Source organism: Balaenoptera physalus (genome assembly GCF_965194825.1).
Source record: "Balaenoptera physalus genome assembly, chromosome: 20".
Taxonomy (NCBI): domain Eukaryota; kingdom Metazoa; phylum Chordata; class Mammalia; order Artiodactyla; family Balaenopteridae; genus Balaenoptera; species Balaenoptera physalus.
Genome location: NC_138901.1, coordinates 25,116,689 through 25,144,084, shown reverse-complemented (window position 1 = coordinate 25,144,084; position 27,396 = coordinate 25,116,689). Strand labels below are relative to the sequence as shown.

The following is a 27,396-nucleotide window of genomic DNA, read 5'->3' as shown; positions in this document are numbered from 1 at the left end:
CAGGCCACCTACTACCCCTCCCCTCCCCTTCCCCTAGGCCTCTGCAGAGAGAGAACCCCCCACTGGGGCAGAGGGAGGGGTGGGGTATAGACCAGGAGATGAAAGGCGGGCGGGCAGTGGGCATTATTGCTGATAAAAGCTGGGTAGGGAGCAGGGCACCGGGGAAGAAGCTGAAGCCGGAGGCAGGGGAAGATGGGCAAGAGAGTGAACCGTGCGAGGGGCCGCAGCCCGAGGGAGCCGCAGTGGGGACGACTCGAGCCCACAGCATGCGGGACGGACGCGCAATAGCGCGGGCCGGGCGCCGGGTAGCGGGGCGGGGTGGGGGATAGGCTTTGAGGGCCGGGACGAGCGGGCGCGTTTCCCCATACGCTCTCCCTTCCCTCCTCTCCCCTCCCGGAGACTGCGGGGAGGGCGGGCGCGGTTCCGGGGGGTGGGCGGGCTGGGCGGGGAGGAGGCGGGGCCGACGCCCTGGCTTCTCCCAGCACCTCCCGCTAGCAGGCAGAGGGAGCTGAGCCTCCGCCAGGTCTGGGGGCCGGGTGCTGGAGCGCAGCGCAGCGCAGCCGTGTCTGTCCGCGGAGAGGGCTGAACGGGAAGCCGAGCGCTGCCGCGGGAGGCGGGCGATGGGGGCAGGTGCCGCCGGCTGCGCCATGGACGGGCCGCGCCTGCTGCTGCTGCTGCTCCTGGGGGTGAGTGCTAGCCGGAGGGGAGCCCGCTCCTTTTCCCGGGACCGGAACCCCAAGGAGTGCAGGTTTCCCCGAGGGAAAAGTGAAAAGAGCGTTGGGATCCCAGATGCTGGGGGGTGGATGGCGGGAGAGGAGCTCCGATGCCAGTATCCACGGAGGAGCGCCTGAGGTTCTCAGAACGAAGAGGCGACCCTGAGATTCAGGGTGGAGATGCGGACAAGAGGGGCGCACCTATGCGGGTCCTCATGTACCATGGGGGGTGTGTGCGGAGGAGCTGGGAGGGGTCTCTCAGGAGGGAGTAATGGGGCTCTCGGATGCCTGGGTTCTTCGGAAGAGGGCGTTTGAATGCTGGATCTCGAGACGACTTTCCCCCTGAGCATCTTGATTTCTGGAGGGTCGTGGGACGGAACCCAGGCTAAAGAAGCAGGAGGAATGGGACGGGAACTAGAGAAGTGAGGAGAGAGTGTGGTTGGGGTGGGGAACTGGGGACGAGGGGATGGAACAATGTAAGAGGAGGATGGAGGGCCTGGAGGCAAAGGGGACCGGGCATCGGACAATGAGGACCGGCCAGACAATGGGGGGGAGAGGCGTGGGAGGGGGAGGTTCGTGGAGGGGGGCTCTGTTGAAGAGAGAGAAGTGGGTTAGGGACGGCAGAAAAGGGACGACGGCGAGGGAGGTAGAGAGATGGAAGCAAAATGAAGGGACGGAGAAGGGAGAGCGGACCCTAAAGTGGTCGGGCCCCGCCTGTCCGCCAAGAGACAGTGGGACGAGGAGAGCAGAAGCACAGCCGCTTCCCGCGCGTGTCGCGCGCTCTTTCTCGCGGCCTCGCGGGGTCGGGGAATTGCGGCTTGGGGTCCGAGGCTGGGAAGGGAGTGCCCACTTCGCCGGGGCGAACCCTCTTCCCGGGTTCCCCCGCGACTGGTGGGCTCCTCCTACGCACTTATTCTCGCGGTTTGAAGCAGAGCCGCTGACCGGATGGGACGGAGCAGGCGTCGTCCGACGGGTTCTTGCCGCCGCCACTTCTCGGGGTGCAGAGAGGCGGGACGCGCAAAACGGGGACGGTCCCGGCAGCGCGCAGCCGGGGGTAGCGCAGGCGAAGGCGGCCCGCAGGGGGCGCTGTGGCGCGAGGGCTGAACCATCGCAGCTCCCCGCGCGACTGGGGCTGCGCGCCGCACCCGCCACCCAGACCCCCAGTTAAGCGGCCCGAGCGCCGCGCTGATGGTTGGCTCCGTGTCCGCGCCCAGGCGGGTCGGGATTCCGCCCGCGCCCCGCCCAGCTTTCGATGAAGGACGCCGGGCACCGAACAAGACGGAGGCACTCAGACGCCTCGGATTCTGTCTCGGCAAAGGACTGTGGGTCCTCGTAAGCATCGAAGTCTGCCCGGTAGTTCTGACAAGACATTCAGGAGATGTGACCCGTTGTGTGGCCATGAAGGGAGTGCCCTGGAAGGTTTGGCGGTGGAGGAGGTGTCCTCACTCTCCCTGTCATCTTCATCTCTCATCTGAACATTGCGCCCCCAAATCCCCATTACAGACAAGGAGACTGAGGCTCTGAGAGATTAAACCAATTGGTCAAGATCCCACAAGCGAGTTGAGACAGAATCCTAACTAGATTGCCCCTCACCTGATTCCCAGCTCGGTACTCCCCGTACCTCTTAAGGGGCAGCCCAGCGTTCCAGCTCGGGATAAGAGCTGCGTGTCTCGGCGGCGGGAGGGCGTGACACCAGCCCCAGAGTCAGGCCGGCGGAATATGGGGGCTGGGATGGGCAGAGACCCCTTCCGGGCGCTAGCCCCATCCCCGAAGCTCAGCCTGGGTTCCCTGCGCTGGCAGTACCTGTGGCTTCGTCCGGAGATTTGGGAGTGACTGCGGGCACGTTTGCTGACTAACGCCGCGGGTTAGAGATGCATCTCGGCTGGGGCGGGGGTGGGGCAGGGAGGGGGGACTGGGGCGGCCAGTTGTGCGGATCCTGGAGGGGCGAGGGCTTGGGCTCCGGATCTGGGCTGGAGAGTGTCCCCCGAATAGAGAAAAGGCGAGGAAGGAGGGGATCTGGGGGTGGAGGGCCTGGGGGCTCGGGAAGGTGGACCCGGCGCAGAATCTGTCGCCTGCAGCCCCTGCGGCTCTCGCCTCCACCTTGCCGCGGGGCTGCTGTCTATGGGCTGGCGCTGCGCACCGCAGCGGTCCGAGTTCCTTCCTGGGCCGCGGCGAGAGTGCTGAAACCAGAGCGCGTCCCGGCGGGTCGGCTGGCGGGCCACGCCGGTAATGGAGGCACTTTGTCATTCAGACGTCTGTAACCGGAGCCACCGGGCTGGCTAATGCGCCTAATAGGGATGCAGCGAGGGCAGCAAATGCGAGGGCGGGAGCGGCCGGGTGGGGGAGGCGACTCCGGGAGGGAAGGGGTCCCCGCCCCGCTGTACCAGCCTGGTCCCGTTCCCGCGCCTAGATTCTTCCCTGGGAGTGCAGGGTGGGGAAGTGGGAATAATAAAACTGGTTGAGTGCCTACCGTGTGCCACGCACTGCCCTGGGTAATTTCTCTTGTGTTATTTAATCGGTATAATGTCCCAGCAGAGTAAATCTAGTTATTCCCATTTGACAGTTGAGGGAGCTGAATCTCCCATACCTTCAGGCACGAAACCAGGCTCCCCCAGCTACTATGTGGTGGCGCCCTTGTTGGAACCCAAGATGCTTGGCTTGGAGTTTACTCTTTCCTCCTTATGCCAGGCATACCCCCGCCCAACCTGCCAGATCACAGAAGGACACGTGGCCTTGAACCACCACTAGACCTGGAAGTTAGATCGTGTCCTATGCCCCTGGCACCACAAATTTATAACTGAGCCCCTTCACCCCCCCACTCAGACCCCTGCCCCCTTTCAAAGTCTTCGTGCAGCATCCTCCTCAGTAATTAGCTCTTGTCTCCGACCCCAAATCCACCCTATCTAAAGGAGTGGGGGGCATGTGCCAGTGCCTCCCCAGGGCTTGCATTGGTCTCAAAAGACCCTTTGCATATTTGAAAACTCACCAACCCCATGATGGTGGCCAATGGCTTCACTCACCTAAGGAACCTTTTGCTGAAGCTGTTGTGAATGGATAGAACTCATCACACTGAAGCCTTCGTGTAGTTTCAAATTCTTTCAACTATTTTGGTGTATTTTCTGTTTTGTCCAGTTTTTAAAAATTAATTATTAAAAGTCAATTCAGGGCTTCCCTGGTGGCGCAGTGGTTAAGAATCTGCCTGCCAATGCAGGAGATACGGGTTCGAGCCCTGGTCCGTGAAGATCCCACATGCCGCAGAGCAACTAAGCCCGTGCGCCACAACTACTGCCTGCGCTCTAGAGCCCGCGAGCCACAACTACGGAGCCCACGTGCCACAACTACTGAAGCCCGTGTGACTAGAGCCCATGCTCTGCAACAAGAGAAGCCACAGCAATAAGCCCGCACACCACAACGAAGAGTAGCCCCCACTCGCCACAACTAGAGAAAAGCCTGCGTGCAGCAATGAAGACCCAATGCAGCCAAAAATAAATTAAATAAATTTATTTTTTAAAAAAAGTCAATTAACCGAAGGATAGTTCCACCTTAGTTTCTAGAAAGCCTGGACATGGCACCCAAAAAAAAAAAAAAATTGCAAATATTCTAAAAAAATGGAATAAGTGTAATAAGTATAAATTTCAAGCAAATGTGCCTATCATTTTGGTAAATTGATCATTTTGGAGCAATGAGCCTGAATCCGAGTCATCCCTCCCTGCTTCCCAAGATTGCCTGGCCTTGGACCAATAGAGGGTGTGGCCAGGTTGGTGCATCAGGCCACTTAGCAGAATGACGTCTGTGGGCCTCAGTTTCCACATCTGTCAGAGAGGGGATGAATCCCCTCAAGCAATCCCTCAAGCCTTTCCTCCTCAGCTTCTGGAGCAGTTGTTTGGGGTGATCTTTCCTCTCCCTCATGGGACTTTGACTTCTCTCAGGAGTCAGGGACCGTGTCTCACTGGAAACTCTTAGTTTAGTGCTCAGTAAGTAGTTGCATTAGTTAGCAGTTCTCCATCCTCCTTTGGTCCCCATACTCTCTTCAGACTCTTCTTGGTGGGTAAGTCTCTCTTCATTTCTATCCTGCCCCCTACTCTGAGATGGTTTCCCCTGTTTGGGGATGGCTCAACTCTCCTCTCCCACTATCTACCCCCCAGGCTCAGCAGCTCATTCTCCCTAAGACAAGACACTTCTTTGATAACCAACGTTTATTGAAATCCAACTATGCATCAGACAGCTTTGCATAAATTAGTTCTTTTAATTTTCCCAGAAACCTGGACAGTAGGTATCACCAACCCAGCGTTTTAGGTGGGAAAACTGAGGCTTAGAGAGATTGAGAATTTACCCAAAGTAGCATATTACTAAGTAGCAGATCTGGAATGTTTTGAAATAGAAAACAAAACAAGCACAGGAAACACATGGGTACTAATTATGTGGCCTGGACTCCAAGTGCAAGACTTTGGAGAAGAGAGAGGACCACGGGCTGCAGCAGGGAGAGCAGGCTTTGAGAAGAGGGGCTTGCGCGAGGCTCCCACTCTGCCCACAACTGCCACGGTCAGATTGCCTCAGTTATCTGGAGCCCAGGTCTCTACTGACCTCAACTAACTGGAACACAGCCAAAAGCCACAGAAGACCTTGGAAAAGAGAAAAGAGGGGTCCCAAAGTGAATAAACACCTTACTCATTTATTTAATGCCCCAGCAACTCTCTGAGGCAGGTACTGTCATGGTTACCTAATGATGAAGAAACTGAGGCACAGAGAAATTCAAAACCTGTCCCAGGTCACCCAGCTCTAAGCTATGAACCAGGATTCAGAGAGATGAAGGCAGCTGAGGAGGAAGGCAGACTTTTTACTCTGAGAATGGCCCCCCTCCTGGTTCCGATCCTACTTACACTCACTTTATACACCTTCCTCCCAGGGCTAGTTACATACTTTCTAAAATTCAATTAGACCTAATAAATAAGACTGGGGAGGGGCTGCTCAGGTCACACTGGCAGCAGCAAGAACTGAAAACTGATACCTTGACAGGAAGGGAGGAGGCAGCAAAACTATAAGAAAAGCTGACGGGAGAACTCAAAGAGACAAAAGTGTGGTAATTTGGGATAAAGAACACAGGGCTTCGCTGCATTGCATCCCAGAATACTCACTGATGTAAATATTGAGTCCCTGAGTCATGGGGAAACCGTAAAGGTATGTTCCAGAGACAGAGGAAGGTGCAGCCCCCATGGTTAAAGTGAAAAACATTAGGTGAGAAGAACAGCAAAGCCATGACTTTCCAGAAACTCAGGTATCCAGAAAGTCAGGCCCTGGAGCTCTAGCTAATTGAGGCCATATTGTATTATGTTCTTAAATTCTATAAATATACATGTTGGGTCCCTAATATGTGCCAAGTACCGTCTCAGGCACTGAGGTGACCACAGTCCCTGCCTTCAGGGACCGGAGAGTCCAGTGGGGGACTCTGTAGAGTGTCAGACCAGACAAGAAGAGTGAACAGGGGGGACATGTGACAGGGCAGCTCTGCCTGATCTGTCAGATCAGGGAGGGGCTGGGCCACGGGACCACTTCCCTGATCAAGTGACATTTAAGCAGAGCCCTGAAGGATGAAAAGAAATCTGAATAGACCTTTCTGGAACCTTGCTCACCTCCTGGGGGAAAGCCTGTATCTGGGACTACCCCCTGCCCCTAGGCCTCTGGTCTGCAGATGTTCCCAGCACTGTGTTCCTGCCACCTGGGAGGAGATGGTGGCAGCACCCAAGGTTCCCCTCCTTTGCTGCCTGCACCCTCCCCACCGGTTTCTTGAGGACCATAGGCTGCCTCCTAGACTGATCCGACATGTCCATCCCCCTGCCTCCACCAAACCCTAGTGAGACCTCAGGATATCTGAAAGGACTGAAGGGAAAAGAGTGTTTTGGGCCATGATCTGGCCAACATGGAAGCAGAGGAATGCCCAAAATGACCTTTACAGCTTCTCTCTAGTCCCATGATCCAAGAGCCCATACTTCTCTGAGCATCAAATGGGAGCTACACGGTCTGGAGCCAGGGAAACAGGCTTTGGAGTTTTATTAGACATTAAGATTTTTTTTAAAGGAACAGAAGTATAAAGCAATCTGCCAGCTGCCCCTCCCTCTAGGGAATCTGGTGCTAAATCATTCCATCCATGAGCAAAGATGCCTCGGCGGCAGGAATCTGACTCTCCTTTCCCCTGTTTCCAGTGCTGTTCCCACTGGCTGCATGGGGGGCAGGGAGAGGGGAGGGCTGGTGGCTGGAAATCAAACCCTGGGGGAGCAGGGTTGCTGGGTGGTGAGAGCAGCCACTTTCTCATTATTGGTAACAGGCGTACTTTTCTCCTGTCTTGGCGCCAGACTCTTGATGACTGGCTGGTCATTTGCTTTGGCCCTGAGCTGTCTCCATCTCTATCGGTCTAGAGAGATGAAGACTCAGAGCGGGAAAGCAGAGAAGGTCAGAACTCCCAGAGCAGAACCAGGATTTGAACCCAAGGTCCCACCCCTCTGCTTCTGTTCTTGGACACCTCCCATTTGATACTTAATATGTGGAATGGTAGAATTAAGGGCGGGGAGTAGAGCCCTGCTAGACTTTGATAGAAAAAGTCTCCCCTCTGGGTAGACGCATCCCTGGAGGTGTGCAGCTTAGCGAGTGGCATTTGGGCTAGATTTCAGCTTCTAGTTGCCCCCTTGGCTGGGAGCCCTGTGCGAGCTGCAACCTGCCTGCTGGTTCCTGACTGCCGCCCAAAGGTCCTCTGCTGGGCCTCAGGTTGCCTTCCCCACATGGTGTATCCTTGGGATTCCAGGAGTTACTGTAACCCCAAGATGAACTTTGCAGAAGGTCAGCATCCGAAGTTCTGATCTCACACCCCTAGCAGCCTGCCCAGACGTGCTGTCCCCCACTGCCTTTCTTCCCCATCAGCTTTCAAGTGCCAAATGCCTCCCTGGTGAGCTCATCCCAGCCCAGGTGGTTCCAATAGAAGGCTTTAGGAGGGGGTGTTTGCTCCCTCGGAGTCTACCCTGTCCCCTTTCTCTTGCCAGTCTGACCTTCTGATCTTCCTCCACCCAGGTGTCCCTTGGAGACGCCAAGGAGGTGTGCCCCACGGGCCTGTACACCCACAGCGGTGAGTGCTGCAAAGCCTGCAACCTGGGCGAGGGCGTGGCCCAGCCTTGCGGAGCCAACCAGACCGTGTGTGAGCCCTGCCTGGACAGTGAGTATAGGGTGTCCGGCGGGGGGAGGGGAGCGGGACGGAAGGGAGGGCAAGGGGGCTGGAGGGCATGCCCAGTAGAGGCCTTACAAGTGCTCTGCGCCCTGGCAGGGACTCCTGCCCACAACCGTATGGGTGCCAGAAGTGGGTCTGACCCAGCTTAGGAGGCAGAGAGGGGAAGCTCGGAATGGATGAGGGAAGTATGCAGAGGGAGGAGGGGGACCTGCTGGGGGATCCCCAGGCTGTGCCCCTTCCCAGCCCCCAAGTAGAGAGGCCTGGTAGAAGAGTGTGGCCAGGAGGGAGGAGTAGCTGATGCTAAGACCAGCTAAAAATACCATCTGCACTGCAAAATCAATGGCTGCCACTTACCCTTGGTGCGTTTGTGGGGAGGGGAGGAGGATCAAATCCTAGCTGCCCTGCAGACTGACCTTGGGGGATCCTGGGAGGGTGTGGCTAACCCTCCCCCCCCGGGCCAACTGTTCTCCAGCGCTGACGGAGGAAGCAGAGCTTTCCCCAGGCAGCAGGGATGGGGGTTGGAGCAGTACAGGGATATCCTTACTGGGGGGTGATGTCGGGTGCGAGAGGGGGGAGGGGCGCTGTGGCCCTTCCTACCTGGGATTTCCTTGGGAAGGGGAGAGAACCCCATCTTCCAGAGGTGCTGGTTGAGGGAGACAGAAAGATGGGCCCAGAAACAGATCCTGCCTTCTACCTGGCACTCAATGCCCACCTGGAGGGCCAGTGGGAATTCTACCCAGATTGTTCTTTAAGCATGTTGGGGACAAGGCTACAGGAACTGGGAACTCTGAACACCCCCACCAGCCTGTCTTACCTTTGAATGCCTCGCCACCACCACCGCTACCTCGAGGCACCTCACTGCACACAGCCTATCTGTCCGTCAGGCAGCCCCAACTCCTTGGTGTCCCAAACACACTGTTTTCCTATTTCTGTACTAGTGGATCCTGTAACTCCATCCCCCAGCAGAGGGATGCTAGGTAGGGAGGATGGACATCCCATAATGCCTTTGCTACCTTGCCATCTGGCCACCTCCCTGGTCCTGGCCTAGCAGGGTTTCTTTCCATCCCAGGGCAGGGTTGGCCAACCATCAGCTACCCTGGAACCTCCCACGTTTGCCTCTCTTATATCCTAGACTCCGCCCAGGGCCTCTTCTCTTTGGACCCTAAGTCTCCCAGGATGGGACCCCAGTCCCTTCTGTCAAAACAAGCGGTGGGATAGAAGAGGCTGAGAGAGGGCATCTCCGGGGAAGGGGAGGGGAGACAGGAGCAGAGACCAGCTCTGAATGCTCCCTCCCACTTCCACCCTCTGCTCCCCTCCCTTTCCCCCCCTTCCTCCTCACCCCCCTCCCCGAACCCCAGCTGTGTTAACAGGCTGCCTTTACAAGTCCTCTTTATGGGATGGAGGCCCCAGTGGACTTTCCCTCTATCCTCAAAACGTTTCCACAAGGAAACCCATTAAGCTCCTGACTTCATTCTCTGCCCAAAAAAGACCACATTTTTCCCACCCCCTAAAACCCTCTCCCAGGAGTTTGCTGCTAATTTTCTGTAATTTCCCATGGGCAGGGCCCTCCCCTTCCCCTCCTGTGTGACTAGACCCACCCCTGCTGTCACATGCCACCCAGATAGGAGCCTCTGGTATAAATTGGACATCCTGCCTTGGCTCTTTCTGTTTGGAAGTCCCTTCTGATGTCTGACTAATATCCCTACTACTGAAGTTCATTGAATTTATCATTGCCCACCCCAGGGGACCCAACCTTTACAGGATCCCTGCTGTGTGTCAAGTGCTACTGAGGAATTTCACTTATTCCTCATCACAACCCTGTGAGTGGAGACATTATTCCCTGTTTTACAGAGAAAGAAAAAAGCTCAGAGAGGTTAAGTAAAACACCCAGAGTCACACAGCTAATAAAGTGATGGAAGCAGGTTTTGAATCCAGATCTGCCTGATGCCTAGGAAAAGAAACACAGGAGTCCCTCTGCCAGAACTGACTTGAAAGTGAAGTCTTCCTCCAGGCCCATCTCTGTCATTTCTTCTCTCCCCCCCAACTGCTGCCCCTTTTACTTCTCTGCTTTTTCCTTCTTTGCTTCTGCAGTTCCAACCCCAACCTCCAAGATAATGACCCTGTGCTCCATCTTGTCTCTTGATGGTGTTAAAGTTAAGATAGGACCCCCACAGCAAGCCTCGATTTCCCTCCATTGGGATCCCAATCTCTCTACCTCTGTTTCCACATTCTGAGCAATCCTCCCTCCCCAGTTCTCAGGTTCTAAATCTGTGCTCTTCCTGCCATTGGAGCAAGGATACATCCTCTTGGATTCAGTTTGGCATGGAGTTCTCCACCCTGGGCTGGAAGGGGTGAAAAAGATCTGGCTCTGTGCCTTCCCCACTCTTTGCACAAGGCGGAGAGGACCCTGGAATCCCTCCCCTTATTCTGGAGCTCACATCCGTTAATTAAGAGAGCATGAATCAAGAGTGAGCTTGGAAATCTTCCCTTCCTGTCCTTTGAAAGAGCAGAGGACTATATATGCAAGTCCTCCCTTCCTTCTAGCTTCAATCCCTCCTGCAGTACCTTTCTTGCCAGGAGTCCCATCCCTGCCCTCTAGAGCCAAGCCCTTCAGCAGCTGGGGTAGCGCCATGGGTGGGAAATTCCGTTGTCTAACCCTAGTCACTCCCATTCAGGCCACACCTGAGCCCCAACCTGTGCAGAGAGGAATGGAAGGGCAGCCGAGGTGGGAGCCCGCCTGGTGAAGGCCGGCTCTGCCCGGGCTGGGTTCACAGCTTAACTCTGGCCTGCGGGGAGGGCTGGGTGGGAACCACGCTCAGATTATTCCTTAATCATGCTGGGAACTCTCTAAGAGAATCTGCCAAGAAATTTACCGGCCCCAGCTGGGTTACCCCCTGAAACCTCAGGGCCAAAGCTTCCGGGGCCTGGAGCACCGGGCTCCTGGCCCCCTTCCTCCTTCCCAGTCGGGTGCCACCAGCTTTCACACACCGGGATCCGGGCCCGGAGGGAAAAGCGGGGGAGTCAGTGAGGGGGCGAGGTAGAACGAGGGTGTCCCGGGATGGGGCGGGAAGGCCTCCAAGCCCCTGCGTCCCAAGTGCCCCCAGGGCAAGCGGCTAGACTCGGGGCGCGGCTCCCCCTGCACGTCCGTCTGTCCTCAGGCGTGACCTTCTCGGACGTGGTGAGCGCCACGGAGCCGTGTAAGCCGTGCACCGAGTGCGTGGGGCTGCAGAGCATGTCGGCGCCCTGCGTGGAGGCCGACGACGCCGTGTGCCGCTGCGCCTACGGCTACTACCAGGACGAGACGACGGGCCGCTGCGAGGCGTGCCGCGTGTGCGAGGCGGGCTCGGGGCTCGTGTTCTCGTGCCAGGACAAGCAGAACACCGTGTGCGAGGAGTGCCCCGACGGCACGTACTCCGACGAGGCCAACCACGTGGACCCGTGCCTGCCCTGCACGGTGTGTGAGGACACTGAGCGCCAGCTGCGCGAGTGCACGCGCTGGGCCGACGCCGAGTGCGAGGGTGAGCAGCGCCGGGGCTGCGGGAGGCGGGGCGGGGGGCGCCCCGGGGTCCGCAAGGGTCTGCCGTGGCCTGCGGGGCCAGCGGACACCCTCCCGATCCTTCCCACCAATGGGCCCTATCCACTCTTTACCCTTTTGGGCTGTTTGTTTAGCCATCCTCATCCTCCTAGGCCACACCCATTTTCCAGGGCTTTGTTAATCTGTGGCTGCCGGCTGGGAATTGGATGGGTGGCAGATGAGCGGCACGAAGGTGGCCTCCGTGTCCAGAGCACAGATAGGACATGTTTGATCCTTGAGGCAGACTCTCTGCACTGGAGAAAGGGGTCTGAGGACCCTCAGGAGTTGGGACCTTTTGGCTCTGAGGCCCATAGTGGTTTATGGCTCTGGGACCTGGGATGGAGTCTGCCCTGTCACTTACTATGTGAGCGATGTCAAGGAGGTCACTTCAATTTCTGGACATCAGTTTCCTCGCTGCACGCGGTTTCCACGGTTGCTGTGGGTTTGGGAAGGGGGCTGGCTCACTTCAGCTTGTGGGGGAGGGGTCAGCAGTCACTGGTACAGTTTAGTCAAGGACGAAGTTAGACCCAGGGAACACTAAGGAGCTCGTGCGGACAGGGGCTTTGGGACAGAGAAAGAAGGGGAACAGCAAGCCTGGGGCTTGGGAGCCCGAGGATGAGGCAGGTGTACCTGGAGGGCCCTCAGCTTCCTGGGTGGATGGGAGCTGGGTGTGCCCACCTTAGCCAGAAGGGGCAGTTCCTGGGCTGGGAGGAGGAAGCACTGTGGCAGCCAGGGCAGAACCGTTTTGGTCCCTGGTTGGTGACATCCATCCTGGGGGAGAGATTGACAATGCCTTTACTTTCTGTCACCCGTTCAGCTGCTTCCCCTTGGGGCCTAACCCTCAGGGTGCTCTCACTCTGAGCAGGCAATGCAGTGCCTCCTTCAGGAGCCCTAAGTTGGACGGGACAGAGACAGCCTTTGCCCCAGTCTGATGAGGGAGACGCAGTCCCAGCGCTTAGTTCCCAAGAGATCCCCCCATTCTGGTGGGGGCAGCACAGCCTCTGCCTTCAATCAGCCCCCAGTTGGATGGGAGAGGTAGATCCCCTGCCGTGGGGAGCCTCCAGTCTGACACACCCATGCCTGCCTTCCACATCCTGTGATCTCTGGCGCAGGGAGCTCAGGGTGCAAAGGGCCGTTAAGCTGGGCTGAGGCCAGGTATGTGTGTGAAGCTTGCTGCACTGGGATGCGGGGTCAGGGTGGAGAAGTGGGGTGCAGAACGTGGTGGCTCCGGTGGCCGTTGCCCTGGGCCAGGAGACAGGCAAGTAGCGTCAGGCACAGGGCAGAGCAGGGAGGGAGTTTCAGCAGCCTGCAGCAGGCAGGTGGGTGGCACGCTTCTGTGGGCAAGTCCGCACCAGCTAGTGGGGGGGACTTAGGGGTGCGGTTAGAGCAAAGAAAGATGCTGTCTGGCGGAGGGGTGGGCTCTGCCTTTTGGCGTTCACATATTCCTTCCAGATACCACTCTACTTTCCCAGCCACCCTGAAGGGGTGCGTTTATCCCTGCCCCTCTTCCCCTCACCCTCTAGCCTCTGAAGGGGGAAATGTCAGCTCCAGGGCAGAGGGAACATTTCAGGAAATGGAATTTGATTTGTGGTGGCTTGGTTGCCCCCCTCCCCCCCACTGCAGGGTACTTCCTTGCATAAATGCTTCGGGTGTCAACATGGTGACTCACCGACCCTGGGGGCAGAAGCTGCCCCCCTCCCCAAGCAAAAAAAATTGGGTTTAGGAGGAGTAACCTGGCCCCTCTTTCCACCCCCAAGTCTGACAGCTCCCATTCTGGAAACGGCTGTCAGGACCTGCCAGGGCTTAGTGTGTTGGAATGCTAGTGGACACAGCCACATCTGGATCTCATCCCCACCCCCAAACACGGGGGGGGATCGGAGAGATGAGGGGAAAGCACCCTGGAAGGCGCTGTCTTCAGCCTGGGCCGTCTCTCAGCTCTTCCCCGCTGCTCTCAAATCTCTGTGATGCCTGATTTCAGTGACCCTCCACCCAGCCATGCCTTCAGCCTCTGGGTGCAGGTCAGTTGAGCAGAGCTGTACCCTTAGCCTCGGGGCTCAGGCTGCCCTTCCAGCTGGCCCAGCCGGGCAAGAGAAGACCCTTCCCCGGGCCAGCGCCTTGTCTGGGGCTGCCAGAAGGAGGGCTGTGTCTCCTCCACTCCCTGCCCCACCCCTTCCACGCCTTCCTTCCCGGGACTGAGATGGGGGAGGGGTGGGATAGGGCGGCAGATGGCAGCCCCCTCCCAAATGCCAACCAGATGGATTCCAGATTCGCATGTGGGGACCTTACTCCTCAGAATATGCTGAAAATGGGGGCCTTTGAAGCATCTTTGCCTTGAGCCAAGGAGGCCTAGGAAATCGGTGGGCAGTTTCAACTCTAACTTGGGTGGGCAAACTGGGAGCTAGGTGAGGCAGAGCTGGGGAGCAAAGTGTCCGCCCTTCACCCCATCAGCATGTCCTGTCTGCTTTGCCTCCCTGCTCCAGGCGTGGGAAGCGAGGAAGGAAGGGGTAGGCAGCTTTGCCCAGACAGGTACCCCCAGGTCGTCCAGAGCCCACAACCCCAGGTACTGCCCCCGGCTGGGTGGTAGAATGGAAAATCCCACCCACTTGTGCCAGGGGCTGTTGGGTCCCCTGCCAGGGAGGCTGGCAGTGCCCAGCTGGCATGAGAGAACCTAGGTGGGTGGCAGGGCAGTCTCCCTCCCCTGAGGCAGTGGCAGTACCTGCTGTGTGGGCCCTCTCTCCACCAGCAGTCCTCGACCTTCCCAAGTTGGGTTTGGGCTATCTGACACTGTCATCTCTGGGTGGCAAGATCAGATGGTGTAGGGGGCCACACAGGGCAGGAAATAGAGGCTAGCCACTATCCACGGACCAGCTAGAGGGAAACAAGCCAGCTGGGCACCTCCCCACCCTGCCCGAGCCTAGAACCAGGACACCAGAGACTAGAAAGGAGGCTGGATGCCAATTCTCAGGGGGTGGTGCGGGGGAAGTTACCTCTCCACCAGACCTGATTACCCTCATCCTTCTTTAGGACAGGGGTGACTCGCGCCACTGGGGCAACCTGGGGCCAGAGAGATTACATTTCCCTAGCCTGATTCCAGCTGGAGGCGTCCTAGGGCCCACTCTCTTCTTTGTGTGTTTACCTCCATGCTGGGTTTTTGGGTACCCAGGGTAGGCAGGGTAGAATTCTAGGATCACAGTTATACCCAAGATGGAAGGGAACTTAAAGACTATCTCTTTTAATATCCCCATTCATGGGGAAGTTGAAGTCCTGAGAGTTGAAGGGACTGGTCCAGAGTCCCACAGCAAGTCAGTGACAGAGCCGAAGGGGACCCAGGGCTCCTGATTCTTAGGCCCTTGCTCTTCTCCACCATCGTGACATCATACACCCAATCCCAGCCCTCTCTCCTGTGTGTAACCGCTGGACATACAAGCATCTGGGGCAAGGAGGGGGCTGGGGGAGAAGCTCTGGGGGTCAGAACATAGGAGAGGGGTGGGGGGAGTGGGCCCTCACTCCTGTAGCCCTTTCTCCCAGAGATCCCTGGCCGTTGGATTACACGGGCCACGCCCCCGGAGGGCTCAGACAGCACAGACCCCAGCACGCAGGAGCCTGAGGTACCTCCAGACCAAGACCTCGTGACCAGCACGGTGTCAGATGTCGTGACCACAGTGATGGGCAGCTCCCAGCCCGTGGTGACCCGAGGTACCACCGACAACCTCATCCCTGTCTATTGCTCCATCCTGGCTGCTGTGGTTGTGAGCCTTGTGGCCTACATCGCCTTCAAGAGGTGAGAGGGGGAACGGGAGCCAGGGAGCCAGATCTTTACCCTCAAGGAGGGCTTTGCTGCGACCATGACCTGAAAATGCACACGGTCTTTTAACTCAACCCCAAGCCAAGCTCATCCTCACTTACCATCAGCTTCCCCACTCCAGGGTGTGGCAGGTCAACAGGAGGTCGGGAAGGGGATCGTCCCTGTCCTGTCCTGGTGCCAGCACCTCCCCACCCCCATTCTGCTCCCCCACCTGCCTCCCCACACACAGAGCTTCCTTTACCAACAGCTTGTGTCCTCATTCCCTGAAGCCCGTTACCTGTGTGTATGTGTGCATGTATATCTTCCTTCCCATGTCACACATGGGACCTGATGGCACCCATATCCAGAAATCCAGGATGTGGATAAGTCCTAGAAAGCATTTTAAATGTTTAAGTGCATTTTCCATTCTTTAAAAAATAAAAATCATCAAAGTAATAACGTGCTTATTTGGGAAAATGCAAAGAAGACCAATGTCTTGTAAAGCAAAAAGTAGTAAAGCCTCCTTTTATCTCCCCAAATCCTACCCCTCTCCTCCTGGGAATCTGTTTGGAATGGATCCCTTCCAGCCATTTTCTATGCATTTATAAACACATGTGTGGAAAACCTATACATACACACGCAGGTTGTTTTTTTTTTTAAAGCATCAATGTGATAACACTATACATATTCTACAACTTACTCTTTCACTTAATCTCCCTCGGGAGAGCTTTCTTCAGAACATATAGATAATCTGATTATTTATAATTGCTCGTTCAATAATACAGGTGGATCATAATTTATTTAACCAGTCTCTTATCGATGGACATTTGGTTTGTTTTTCATTTTTTCTTATTGCTTATAACAGCAGAGGGAATCCGTGTACATACCCCTGCACACACGTGGGAGTACTTTAGAAGGGTAGACTGGGAAAAGTGGAGTTCCGGGGAAGGCATTTATTTGTGCACCATTCATCCCACGGACATTTATTGAAAACCAGCCGCACACATCAAGCGCTGGGTGCCTCTCTGCCCTCACGGCGATTCCGGTGTGGGCCAGGGGCAGATAGGTAGAGGAAGGACAGCCTCCCGTGCCATGCGGGGTTACGGATGGGCACCCCCCGGGCCCCTGGCACCCACACGCCAGAGCACAGATACCTTAGCGGCGTGGCCCGTGCGCCCCTCAGCCCTGTGACTGGGGCTGTCCTCTGGTTCCAGGTGGAACAGCTGCAAGCAGAACAAACAAGGAGCCAACAGCCGGCCCGTGAACCAGACGCCCCCACCCGAGGGAGAAAAACTGCACAGCGACAGCGGCATCTCTGTGGACAGCCAGAGCCTGCATGACCAGCAGTCCCACACACAGACAGCTGCAGGCCAGGGTAAGCAGCGGGGCCGGGCGTCGGGCCGGGGGGGCGAGGCAGGGGGAACAGGGCTGGTTAAGCTTAGGCTATTGGAGGGACTGCAGAGGGGCTGGCTGCGGGCCGCTGTGTGGAAGGATGGGAGAGGCCCTTTCCGGTGGGGATGACTTGGGAAATGGAAGCTTTGACAAATCGGAGCATCTAGACTCATCCAGCTAATTGTCCCCCAGGGCTAATCACTCCCCAAAGTGGCTGCAATTAGCCTCCTGCCCAGGACTTCTGGGGAACAAGTAGTTAATTATGTTCCCTAATCGGTGGCCCATAGCCCAGCCCCAGTACACTTGCTGCAGTTGAGTCTGGGACCAGAAGTCCTGTCTCCTCAGCCTTGATTAATTGCTGGGGAGGGGTGGGGGGGGGGTGGTTAGTGGGCAGGGAGGTTAGGTGGTAGGGATGGTTCTGGAGCTATGGGTGAGGAAGGGACGTGAGTCAGCATCCCCCAGGTGCCTCCACAGCCCTGCCCACATCCAGGACTGCATCTTGGGCATCCCTCTGCTTCTAGACCCTCGGGTCCTCCCCAGATCGGGAGGAGAAATGCCTCAGCCCTTCTTGGGTCTTACTCCAGGCCCCCACTCCCACTGTGGGGGAAAGGGTGTCCAGCGGGTAGCGCCTGACTCCCCCTGGGTTCTTGGCAGCCCTCAAGGGTGACGGAGGCCTCTACAGCAGCCTGCCGCTGGCCAAGCGGGAGGAGGTGGAGAAGCTGCTCAGTGGCTCTGCGGGGGACACCTGGCGGCATCTGGCCGGTGAGCTGGGTTACCAGCCTGAGCACATAGACTCCTTCACCCAGGAGGCCTGCCCGGTCCACGCCCTGCTGGCCAGCTGGGCCACCCAGGACAGCGCCACACTTGACACCCTCCTGGCTGCCCTGCGCCGCATCCAGCGAGCCGACATTGTGGAGAGCCTGTGCAGCGAGTCCACGGCCACGTCCCCGGTGTGAGCCGGCCCGGGAGCCCCTGCCCTGCCCCCACATTCCGAAGACTGATGCTCCGGCCAACCCCACAGGCCAGCGGCAGAGCTGCGCGCCTCTGGGCAGGGCCTCGGAGCCCGGGCCCCCAAGCCACAGCCCTGTCACTGCTCCCGTGTGGCCCCACTGCTTCCGATCACACTGCCTCTCCGGCGCCAGAAGTGCCCCCGCTGCCTCTCCCACCCTGCCCTGCCCTGTCGCCATTGCAGGCCTCCTGCTTCCTTCTCCCCCCACTTCTAGGGGGGCCAGCCCCTCCCACCTTAGCAGGTTGTCATATATGGAGGGCTGACACCAGGGATGGTGTTGAGGGCGTGACAGGGTCCCAGGGACTCAGAGGGAGAGACTGAGGAACCAGAGCCATGGGCTCTACACTGTGAACTTGGGGAACGAGGGAGCACCTTCGTGGCCTAAACCTCCCTCATCCCCCCTCCCCCCTCCCCTCTGGCCTAATATGAAGAGGATCAGAGGTTTCATAGAGCTGGAAGAGGGGGTTGAAATCTAGTCCATCCCCCTCATTTTACGAACAGGAGAGTGAGGCCCAGAGAGAGGCAGTGATTTGCCCAAAGCCACCCAGAAACGGGGAGGCCAAAGATGGGCTGTCCCCCGAAACGAGGGGTGCAGGCCTCAGGTTTGCAGGGAGTAGGGGACCAGGCGACCCTCTGGGAAATGTCTCGAAGCCAAACCCAGTCTGCCCTTCACCATCTCCAGGCCTATCCAGCCCCTGTGGAGAGGGGACGCTTCACCCAAGGCCTGGCCCATTGATCCATCCTGACCCCAGTCAGGTTTGGGGTTTGCGACAAGGGGTGCTGCTTCCCTCTGCCTGTCCCCTCAGGCATGTCAGGGTGGCATCCGTGGTGTGGCTAATCCGTAGGTACCCACCATCCCAGCATAGACCCAGAGCCAGTATAGGCAGCGTCTTCCCCTGGAGTCAGCCCTGGGGGACTAAGGAACCCCACCTGCAACACAGAGATTTACAGGCACACACACACACACACAGGATGAGAAATCTTGCTTCTCTCCAAGAGTTCTTCCTCTTGGGCTGTGGCCGGATCCTCCTGGGGCAGCTGCCAGAGAAGCATTGAAGGGAATTGAACTCTGCTCGCTGTCTTCCCTCGCCCCCGGGTTTGGCGGGCCAAGGACGGCTGAGGCTTGAGCTGGCGCCTGCCTTCCAAGGGCCTGCACGTGGAGGAATGCTCCCCCGCCCCACCCCTTCCCTGCAAGCGCGGGTTTGGCTGGGCCCTGGAGGCTGCAATGAAGAAAACTGGACCAGCGTGGGAATGCAGCAAGAAGGAACTGAGTTAGACTGTGGCCCATAGAGGGTCGCTCCCAAGTTTAGAGAACGCTACAAAGGACTGTTTTTTCCCTAGCTTGGTACCAGAAAGGGGCCATGAAGCCCCTCCTGGCCTGTTCTGTTTTGCTTGATGTTGGAATGAGTGCGCCCCCCCCCTCTTCTATTTAGCATGAACGAGCCCTGAGCAGGATGTGCACGGAGAGCCACCCCTCCCCAGCCCAGGGGTCTCTCAGACCTGTGTAAGGCACTGGGAACATTGTACGTAGATGGCATTTCTTTGACCTGAATCTGTGATGGGAGGAGGAAACTCACCTGCCGGCCCCTCACCTGTGAATGTGGGGAGCGGGACAGAGTCTGAGGTATTTCTTTTCCTCCCCAGCAGTGGGGGAGGGGGTCGGAGGGTGCAAGTATGTTTCAGCATGTGTTTGGTTCTGGGGCCCCTCCTGCCTCCCTTTGGGCTGAGATGGAACCCTTTTGCCCCCTCCCCCCCACCCCAGCTGGGGCTGTGAGCTCCAGACTCCTTGTCACCCTCTCTGTCACCTGCCCCTTGCATCCTGTGTAATCATTTCTTGGGCCCTCCTGAAACCTACACATAAAACATAAATGATGAACATTAAATAGCAAAGAAAGGAAAATTGTGCAGAGATTTTCTGGAAATACACACGGTTTGAGTTGGTGGGGGGTTATGTGTGTGGGGCAGGGACCCGGGTATAATTTCCAACTCAGTGAGTTCCTGTCCTATTTTCCCCCCACACACACAATGGGGAAGTTTTAACAGAAATCCAGCAAATTCACATGTGTCACCATGGAGTTAATTTAAGTGGGATAGAGAGGGAGTGGGGGCCCTTGCCGCCAGACTTTGGAGAGGGAAAGTAAAAATGGCCATGCAGGAAGCTGGCCAGCTGTGAACTTGACCAGATGTCAGAAGTGAAACTGACCACAGGGGAGCCAGAGGCTTGCTGGGAGGGCCAGGTCACAACCCCACAGCTCGCAGCCACCCACATGGCCTGGGAGGCACACCACCCCCCAGCACACAAGCACACACACAAGGTCTGGCTCCAGATGGCCTGACAGGAGCCTGGCTGGTCTGGCCTGGAGTTGGGCAGGCCCCACCCTTGTGGCTCTCCCAGGCAGGTCCCAACCCCAGCTCCTACCAGCCTGGCTTTGAGCCCTGCCTGGTCTGGGAGCTGCAGGGTTCGAGGCCCCGGGTCTGTGCCCCTCTCCCAGGCTGGCCTGGCAGCTGGTCCGAGCTGCTCAGCCTCTGCTGGTGGCTTGGCCAGGTCTTCTGATGGGCCTGGCTTGTGGTTGCTAGGGAATGCCATGGGAGGCTTGCTTTCCCAGAAAGAACAGCAAACAAGCCTTCCTGATCTTGGGATCCTGGGAGGGGCCAGCCAGGCCCCAGCCAAGAGTTAGGCACGAGGTGGAGGGAAGCTGTCTTCCATCTCCCACCCCCAGACTGTGAGGGTTGTGAGGAAGGCAGCGGGGAGGGGGCAGTGATTTAGAGTCGGTATAGGAAATGATCCTGGGTCTTGGATAACCCCCAGTGTGATGGGGGAGACAGACTGTCTTGAGGGAGCCTCCCATCTAATGGGGGAGACACAGCCCCAGGCTTGAAGATACCTCTAATCTGATGGGGGAGGCACAATTCCTATCCTAGAAGAGCCCCATTCTCATGGGGGAAATGCCTCTAATTTGGTGGGGGAGAGCCCGATGCTGCCTGTGGGAATAAGGAGACACAAACTCCTGTCTTCCACGATCTTACGTACTTGAGGGGGAGGCAGCAGACAGCCCCTGTATGGTGTGCAGTGCCATGCTAGGGGTGAGTGGGGGCCCCAACCCAGACTCACCCCTACCAGGGGTTAGGGAACGTTTGCCAGTAAAGAGACATTGAAGCTGAGCCCTGCTGAAGTGGAGTCAACAAGCCAGGGGAGGAGAGAGTTCCTGGCAGAACAATCAGCGCAGCAAAGGCCCTGAAGAGAGAGAACGGAGCCCATGGGGCCTGGGGAGGCTCCTGTGCCTGCAGCCCAGAGAGTGAGTGGGAGGTCAGTGGGGCCAGATGGGGAAGGGCTTACAAAGAGACACATTAAAGCATCCGGACTACATCTTAGAACACTAGGGAGCCACTGAGGAGGATGAAGCAGGGGGTGCCGTAGACAGATTTCCATCTTAGAAAGCACCAGCTCTGGCTGCAGTGTGGAGGGTGAGGGTGGGGCAGGAGAGGTGGGCCAGGAGAAGTCAGAGGTAAAGGATGGGCCACAGGGATGGCAAGAAGAGGGCATTGAGAAAGCTCCTCATAGCATGCAGGACTGGGTAGGAGATGTGGTGACGGACACTGGCCTCGGGCTTCTGGGGGTAGCGGAGAAGAGAGCCTGAAAGACATCGTACCAGAGATTCGCACCCACCTCCCCCACCGCATTGTGGAGAAACCCCCTCTGCCCTCCTTCAGCCTAAACTCCATCCTTCCTTCTCTAATTCCCCTGCAAGGGCAAAAATGCTTCATCGGCTTCCCATCTTTAATGTGGCCTCGGAGGTGTGTGAGGCCCCTGCCAACCCCTCCAGACTCACTGCCTTGCTCCAGCCGTCCTCTTCCTCACTCTCTGCTCTTCCCCAAACCAGCCCCCTCACAATTCTTCAAGCTTCAAGCCACAGGGCCCTCTAGCCACAGGGCCTTTGCATAGGTTGTCCTTTCTGTAATACTCTTTCCCCTTCTTTCTCAAGTTACCTCCCAGTTCAGTGCTTCCTTGGGGAAAAGCTCTCACCGCACTCTGGACACAAATCAAGTTTCTTGAGTCCAGGTTCAGAGAACATCAAGTTCCACTCCTTTTCTTTAGACCACTTATCTCTCTTTGCAATTAGGCACCCGTCTGTGTGATTATTTGATTATTGTAAACTCCAGGAAACCAGAGACAGGGTCTGGTTTTGCTCACCATCTAATCCTGTGCACCTTGCCTGGTGTACAGCTAGCACCCAATAAAAATTTGTTGAATAAATGAATGAATGTGGTCTAAAGTAGCACTGTCCGATAGAAATATAATGCAAGTGACATATGTGATTTTCAATTTTTTAGTAGCCACATTACAAAAGTAAAAGAAACAAGTGAGATGATCATAATAATACATTTTATTTAGCCCAATATATCCAACATATCTTTTTAACATATAATCAATATTTTAAAATTATTGATATTATATGTTACTTTTTTTTTGCTAAGTTTTCACAATCCAGTGTGTATTTTATTCTTACAGCACAACTCAGTTCGGATTAGACCCATTCAAGTGCTCAGTAGCTACATTTGGCTAATGGCTGCCACATCGGGCAGCTAGCTCTAGAGTCAGACCTCATTCTGAGCCCCCAGTGGGCTCAGAGGGCAGATAGATGTTCCCTGGCTTCTTCCTGTATCATCAGTCTGCTTGGGCCTGAGGCCTATTGTTCTCCCCCCCATCCCCAAGGCTCTCTCCTCTCCACTCTTTGTCTCTTTCATTCTCTAGGTTACAGAATGAGACCATCTTTGACTGCTCATCAGGGCCCCTTCTCTTCCCCTCGTGCCTCCCTCCCCTCTTTCATCCCGTGCAATGAAGCTGAGATGAGACTTGGAACAATAGGAAAGGCCTCTCCACCCAGTGGGGAGGGGCCTGATGGGGGCCACTGAGCCTGTGCTCCAGGGGAAGAAGGGGCTGAGCCAGAGCTGGGGTCATAAGACATCTCCCATGATGCTCTGGGCTGTGGGGTCTGCTGACCATATGCCTGGGGGAGGCAGCTCCTCTGATAATGCAAAGCAGATTCCTCTCAGCTCTGTGGCAGCTGGTGGGCAGAAGGCCAGGGGACAAGACTGAGTCCCCAGGCATCTGGGTTCAGAAGAGCTGAGGCCAGGAGGGCTCCTTCAGCCTCCAGCCGCCTGACTCCCCCCAACACCCCTGCCCTCATGCTGACCCCTCCCAACTACACCAGGCTCCCCTGGGCCCCACCCCAGGCTCCAGATCACCCTCCAGCTCTATCAAAGACCCCCCAGTTCTCAGCACACATCCTTGGGGATCTTTGATGCAACCTCCTCATTGAGAAGGACCCCCAGTATTCTTCTTCGCCAGGCAGACCCTGGGTAGGGCTGTTCACCTCCACGTGCAGGGTGATTCCTCCTAGGCCCCACTGAAAGTTAGGGCTTTCCACAATAATTTCCACACCCTAATTCTACCTATTCCAATCCTCCAATCATCTCAGAGGCGAGGCAGGATCATCTTTCTAAGGCTCTGTCATGGAAGAACGTTAAGGAACCTTCCAACTCTCAGTCCCCATTCCTCCCAGGACGCTCAATCCTGCCCTCTTCCCACAGCATCTGGGCACTTCCCAATTCCTGTGCTCCCTTCCCGGCAACCCCTGCTCCAGCTGTTTCCAGCAACATTCCCAAAGGGCTCCTGGGAGAGGTGGGATTGGGTCTCCTCCCTGGGTGGGGACTGCTCCCTTTGGAAAAGTCTGGGAATGCGCCCATCCCCCTCCTATCTTCTAGTGACTCATAGAATCTAGGGGTCCTTCTGTGTCATCCAGGAGCCTGTTGCCCTCCTGAGAAGCCCTCAACACTCTCTGGCCTGGGCCTGGGTCTCAGCGTCCACATTCCAGGGGCCCGGCCCCACCCCAGGGCCTAAGGCTTCAATCAGCACTCCAGATGGTTCTCATTCTACGCCTACGCACCTTGGGATGCCAGCAGTCCACATCGGATGTGCAGGCCAGGGGCACGGGGCAGCCAGGCCTCCATTTGTCGACCTTGGACCCACAGGAGATCACATGGTGACCTCCTGGAAGATGATGCCAAAGGCTCAGAAGCCAGCCACCTGGGAGCTCCCCTCTCTTCACTCTGCGTACCAGTTTGGATTTCTCGTGTTGTAAAAGGGAGAAAACCCAACTCAGGTTTGTTTACGGGAATTTACTGTCCGTCTGAAGTGAAAGGTGCAGGGGTAGGGCTGGCTCTAGGCACAGCTTGATTCAGAGATTCAAACAACATCCTACCACCCAGTTTCTCCCTCTCCATCTCGTGCCTCCTTCCCTCGCACAAGACTCTTTCCTTGCGGTGATAAGACGGCTGCGCGCCTTCTGATTCATGCAGGTGGGAAAGAGAGCGCCTCGGTCTTAGCATCCGGCGAAAGTATCCAGGCGTCCCTGGTTCTGATTGGCCCATCCAGGGAATGGCGATCACTGATTGGGTAAGGTGGACGTCACATGCTCCATCCACAGGGGCGGGAGGTGTCGCCCCGCCTGAGGCACTGGGAGAGTGGGGGAAACTGAGGCACAGTCACCAAAAGGGGACCCCAAAAACAACAAATGTAAGGCTCCAGCCTAGATCAACACTTGGGCTCTTCCCTCTTCACCAGGCAACCTGAGCGAGACTCCACCTCCCCCACCCCACCCCCCACCCCCGCCCCCAGACCAAGTGCGTCTTTCTGGTCAGAATCGCCATGAAACAGCAGGGACATCCTATTCGAGGACTTGAATGCCAGGCTGAGGAATTTGGACTGATCAGGGAGCTACGGAGGTTGTCTGTTCTGGAAAGAGAGGCAGGGAAGACCAACTGCGAGGTTGGTGCTTCGGGCAAGGGAACTAGCAGTGGGGAAGAAAAGAGGGGAGCAACTCAGGAAATATTAAAAAGAGAGAACGAACCTGCCTTGGCACAGGATCAGATGGGAAGTCGTAAGGCAGAGAGTACATGACTCCCAGTCTCCAGCTTTAGCAACCGAGGGAGTGATGGTGCTCTTCACAGAGATAGATCCCTGGAGGAGAAGCAGGCTCCCGTGGACGATCAAGACGTCCATGTTGAAACAGAAACAAGAGTCATAGATACAGAGAACAAACAGGTGGTTGCCAGAGGGGAGGGGAGTGAGAGGAGGAGAGAAATAGGTGAGGGAGATTAAGAGGTGCAAACTTTCACTTATAAAATAAAAAAGTCACAGGTATGAATGTACAGTGTGGGGAATATAGTCAATAATTATGTAATATCTTTGTAGGGTGACAGATAGTAACTAGACTTATCGTGATGATCATTTTGAAATGTATAGAAATATCCAGTCACTATGTTGTGCACTAGGAACTAACATAGTGTTGTAGGTCGATGATACTTCAAACAAACTCATACAAAAAGAGACATACAACATGATAAATATAATTAACGCTGCTGTGCGTTATATATGAAAGTTGTAAGACAGTAAATCCTGAGTTCTTATCACAAGGAAAACATTTTTTCTATTTCTTTAATTTTGTAACTATATGGGATGATAGATGTTCACTAAACTTATTGTGGTTATCATTTCATGATGTATGTAAATCAAATCATTACTCTGTACACCTTAAACTTGTACGATGCTGTATGTCAATTATATCTCAATAAAACTGGAAGAAGAAAATTCCCATGTTGAGTTTCAGAAGCTTGTGGGACATTCAGAAGAGAAAGGCAGGTGGCTTTTTTTTTTTTTTTTTTAAATCGGGAGCAGGGAAATTCGAGGGCTACAGTGGAATACTTAAAAATCATCTGCCATCCACTAGGTGAGGTCCCTGGGAGAGAGAGCCCTTGGGGGTAGTCCTGCTTAGGTGACCAAGGAGAATGAGGAGGCAGAGATGATCTCGAGGGGCCAGTGTGTTGAAAGGCCTGGATCTTGCAACATCAAGGGAGCCTAAGAAAGGAGCATGTTTCTAGGAGTAACAGCAGGTGATTCCCAATGCAGGTGCTGCAGGGAGGCCTGGGAGGGAGAGGCTGCGGAGAGCCAATGGATTGGACCTTGAGAGTGCAGGAGACGGATGGCAGTGGTCGGAGGAGAGGCTGGCAGGTGAGACAGTAGAGATGCCCCTGTATAACTCTCCTAGAAGCTTGGCTGTGAGGGGGAGATAGGGCTTGCCCTGGGACAAGGAGGGGCTTTCTTGGGGGGAGGGAGAGGGAGGACGTGATCTCCATGGTCAGGGAGCCAGGCTGCCTTGAGCCGCCCCTCTCATCTTGGACTCTGCAGCCTAGTTCTACCAGCTCAGCCCTTCTGTGTGGCCTTGAGGGTCCAGGCCAGCTGAAGAGGGGTCAGCTTTGGTCCTCAGGGTCCTGCCCCTCTTGTTGCCCCGATCTTCTTGCCCTCTACCCCCACCCATTCTTCAGACCCCCTCACCTCCAGCTCATCGCCACTGATGCAGGATTAATTAGCAAGAATTAGTGCCTGGTTCTCAAGGGGTTCAAAGTTCAGTTAAAACGAAGAGGGAAATTGTCTAAAAATTCTAAATGGGATTGGATTCTGCCAGGAGAACCACAACCTAGATCCTCTGTTGAAATGCCTCCTCTTCGAGACTTTAATAAGCAGCCATGAGGCCCTGCGAGTGAGAGCCTCACTCCATCCCTTCCAGGGCTGAAGAAGCTGCCAGAGTCACATTAGGTTCGTGCAGAAGCCACCTCGGCAGCTCTGAGCACCCAGCCCCCTCTTCCTGGGGTAACACATGGGCTGGGCACGTGCCCAGCGAGTGCCACATGCCTGTCAGGCTGGGGCCTGCTTCACGCCTCTCCAGGAAGGCTGCCAGAAACCCTGGACCAGGGCAAACCCAGAGTGGTGACTCAGGTGAGGGGCGGGGCGTGGAGGGAAGGCTGCAGTCTAGGCCAGATTGTGGGGCCTCGACAGCCAGGGGAGGGGGAGGGAGCACAGGCGCCAGGGGCAGGGGCTTGGCCCCCTATCTGGGAGCGTGGTCATGCCTCCCTTGGCAGGAGGGCAGTCTGCTTGGCTTCGAGGCTATCTCAGGCTGACCAAACGGAGTTGATGCCCTGAACGCCAGGCAGCCCTCTGTCAATGAAGAGCTTCCACTGAGGAAAAACGGCAGCCACAGTCCAACCTGCGGCCAGGATAGCGGTGGAGGTGGTCTGGGCTGGGGTTTGTCGGTGGGAGCCAGAGCCCCATCCTCTGGACTCGGGGCCGCACATCTGGCCTCACGGTGGAGGAGAGGCCCTGGAGCCCCTAGGGGACCCTCGGGCCTAGGGGCTGATCAGAGCCACTGAGGTGGCTGAACTGAGCAACACAGCTGTCTGTTATCCAGGGCCTCTGGGGACCATGCTTAGTGATAACAGATGACATTCGTCCAGCATTTTAAAGTTGACAAAGCACTTTCACAGCTGTAATTTCACGTGATGGTCTCATGAGTCCTGCCAGAGAGGTATTATTGGACCCACTTTACAGATGAGACAACTGAAACCCAGAGATTTGCCCAAGGCCACCTGATAGGAAGTGGCATAGCCAACCTGAGAGCCACGGCTACCCCCAGCGCCCTTGTCTCCTGTCCTGCCCCCACCTCGGCGCCCCGCCCCGCAATGCACCAGGCTGCCTCTGCTGCCAACGGGATGGGGGTGGAGGTGGCTGTGCTGGGGGTAATGTGAGGACGAAGGGCGGGGCCAAGGGGCTGGTCTGGGGAGGCAGGGAGCCTGGAGTGGGGACTGGAATTCAGA

The 27,396-nt window shown here is 56.4% G+C and overlaps 1 protein-coding gene across 1 annotated transcript; it reads left to right on the top strand.

Moving 5' to 3' along the window:
- Window positions 1-516: 516 nt before the first annotated feature.
- On the top strand, window positions 517-19,585 carry NGFR (nerve growth factor receptor). The gene is made up of 6 exons (XM_082442741.1): window positions 517-686; window positions 7,773-7,914; window positions 11,085-11,444; window positions 15,029-15,281; window positions 16,499-16,659; window positions 17,331-19,585. Exons 1-6 carry the CDS (start codon window positions 621-623, stop codon window positions 17,630-17,632), a joined length of 1,284 nt encoding a protein of 427 aa, XP_082298867.1. The 5' UTR covers window positions 517-620; the 3' UTR covers window positions 17,633-19,585.
- The last annotated feature ends 7,811 nt before the right edge of the window (window positions 19,586-27,396 follow it).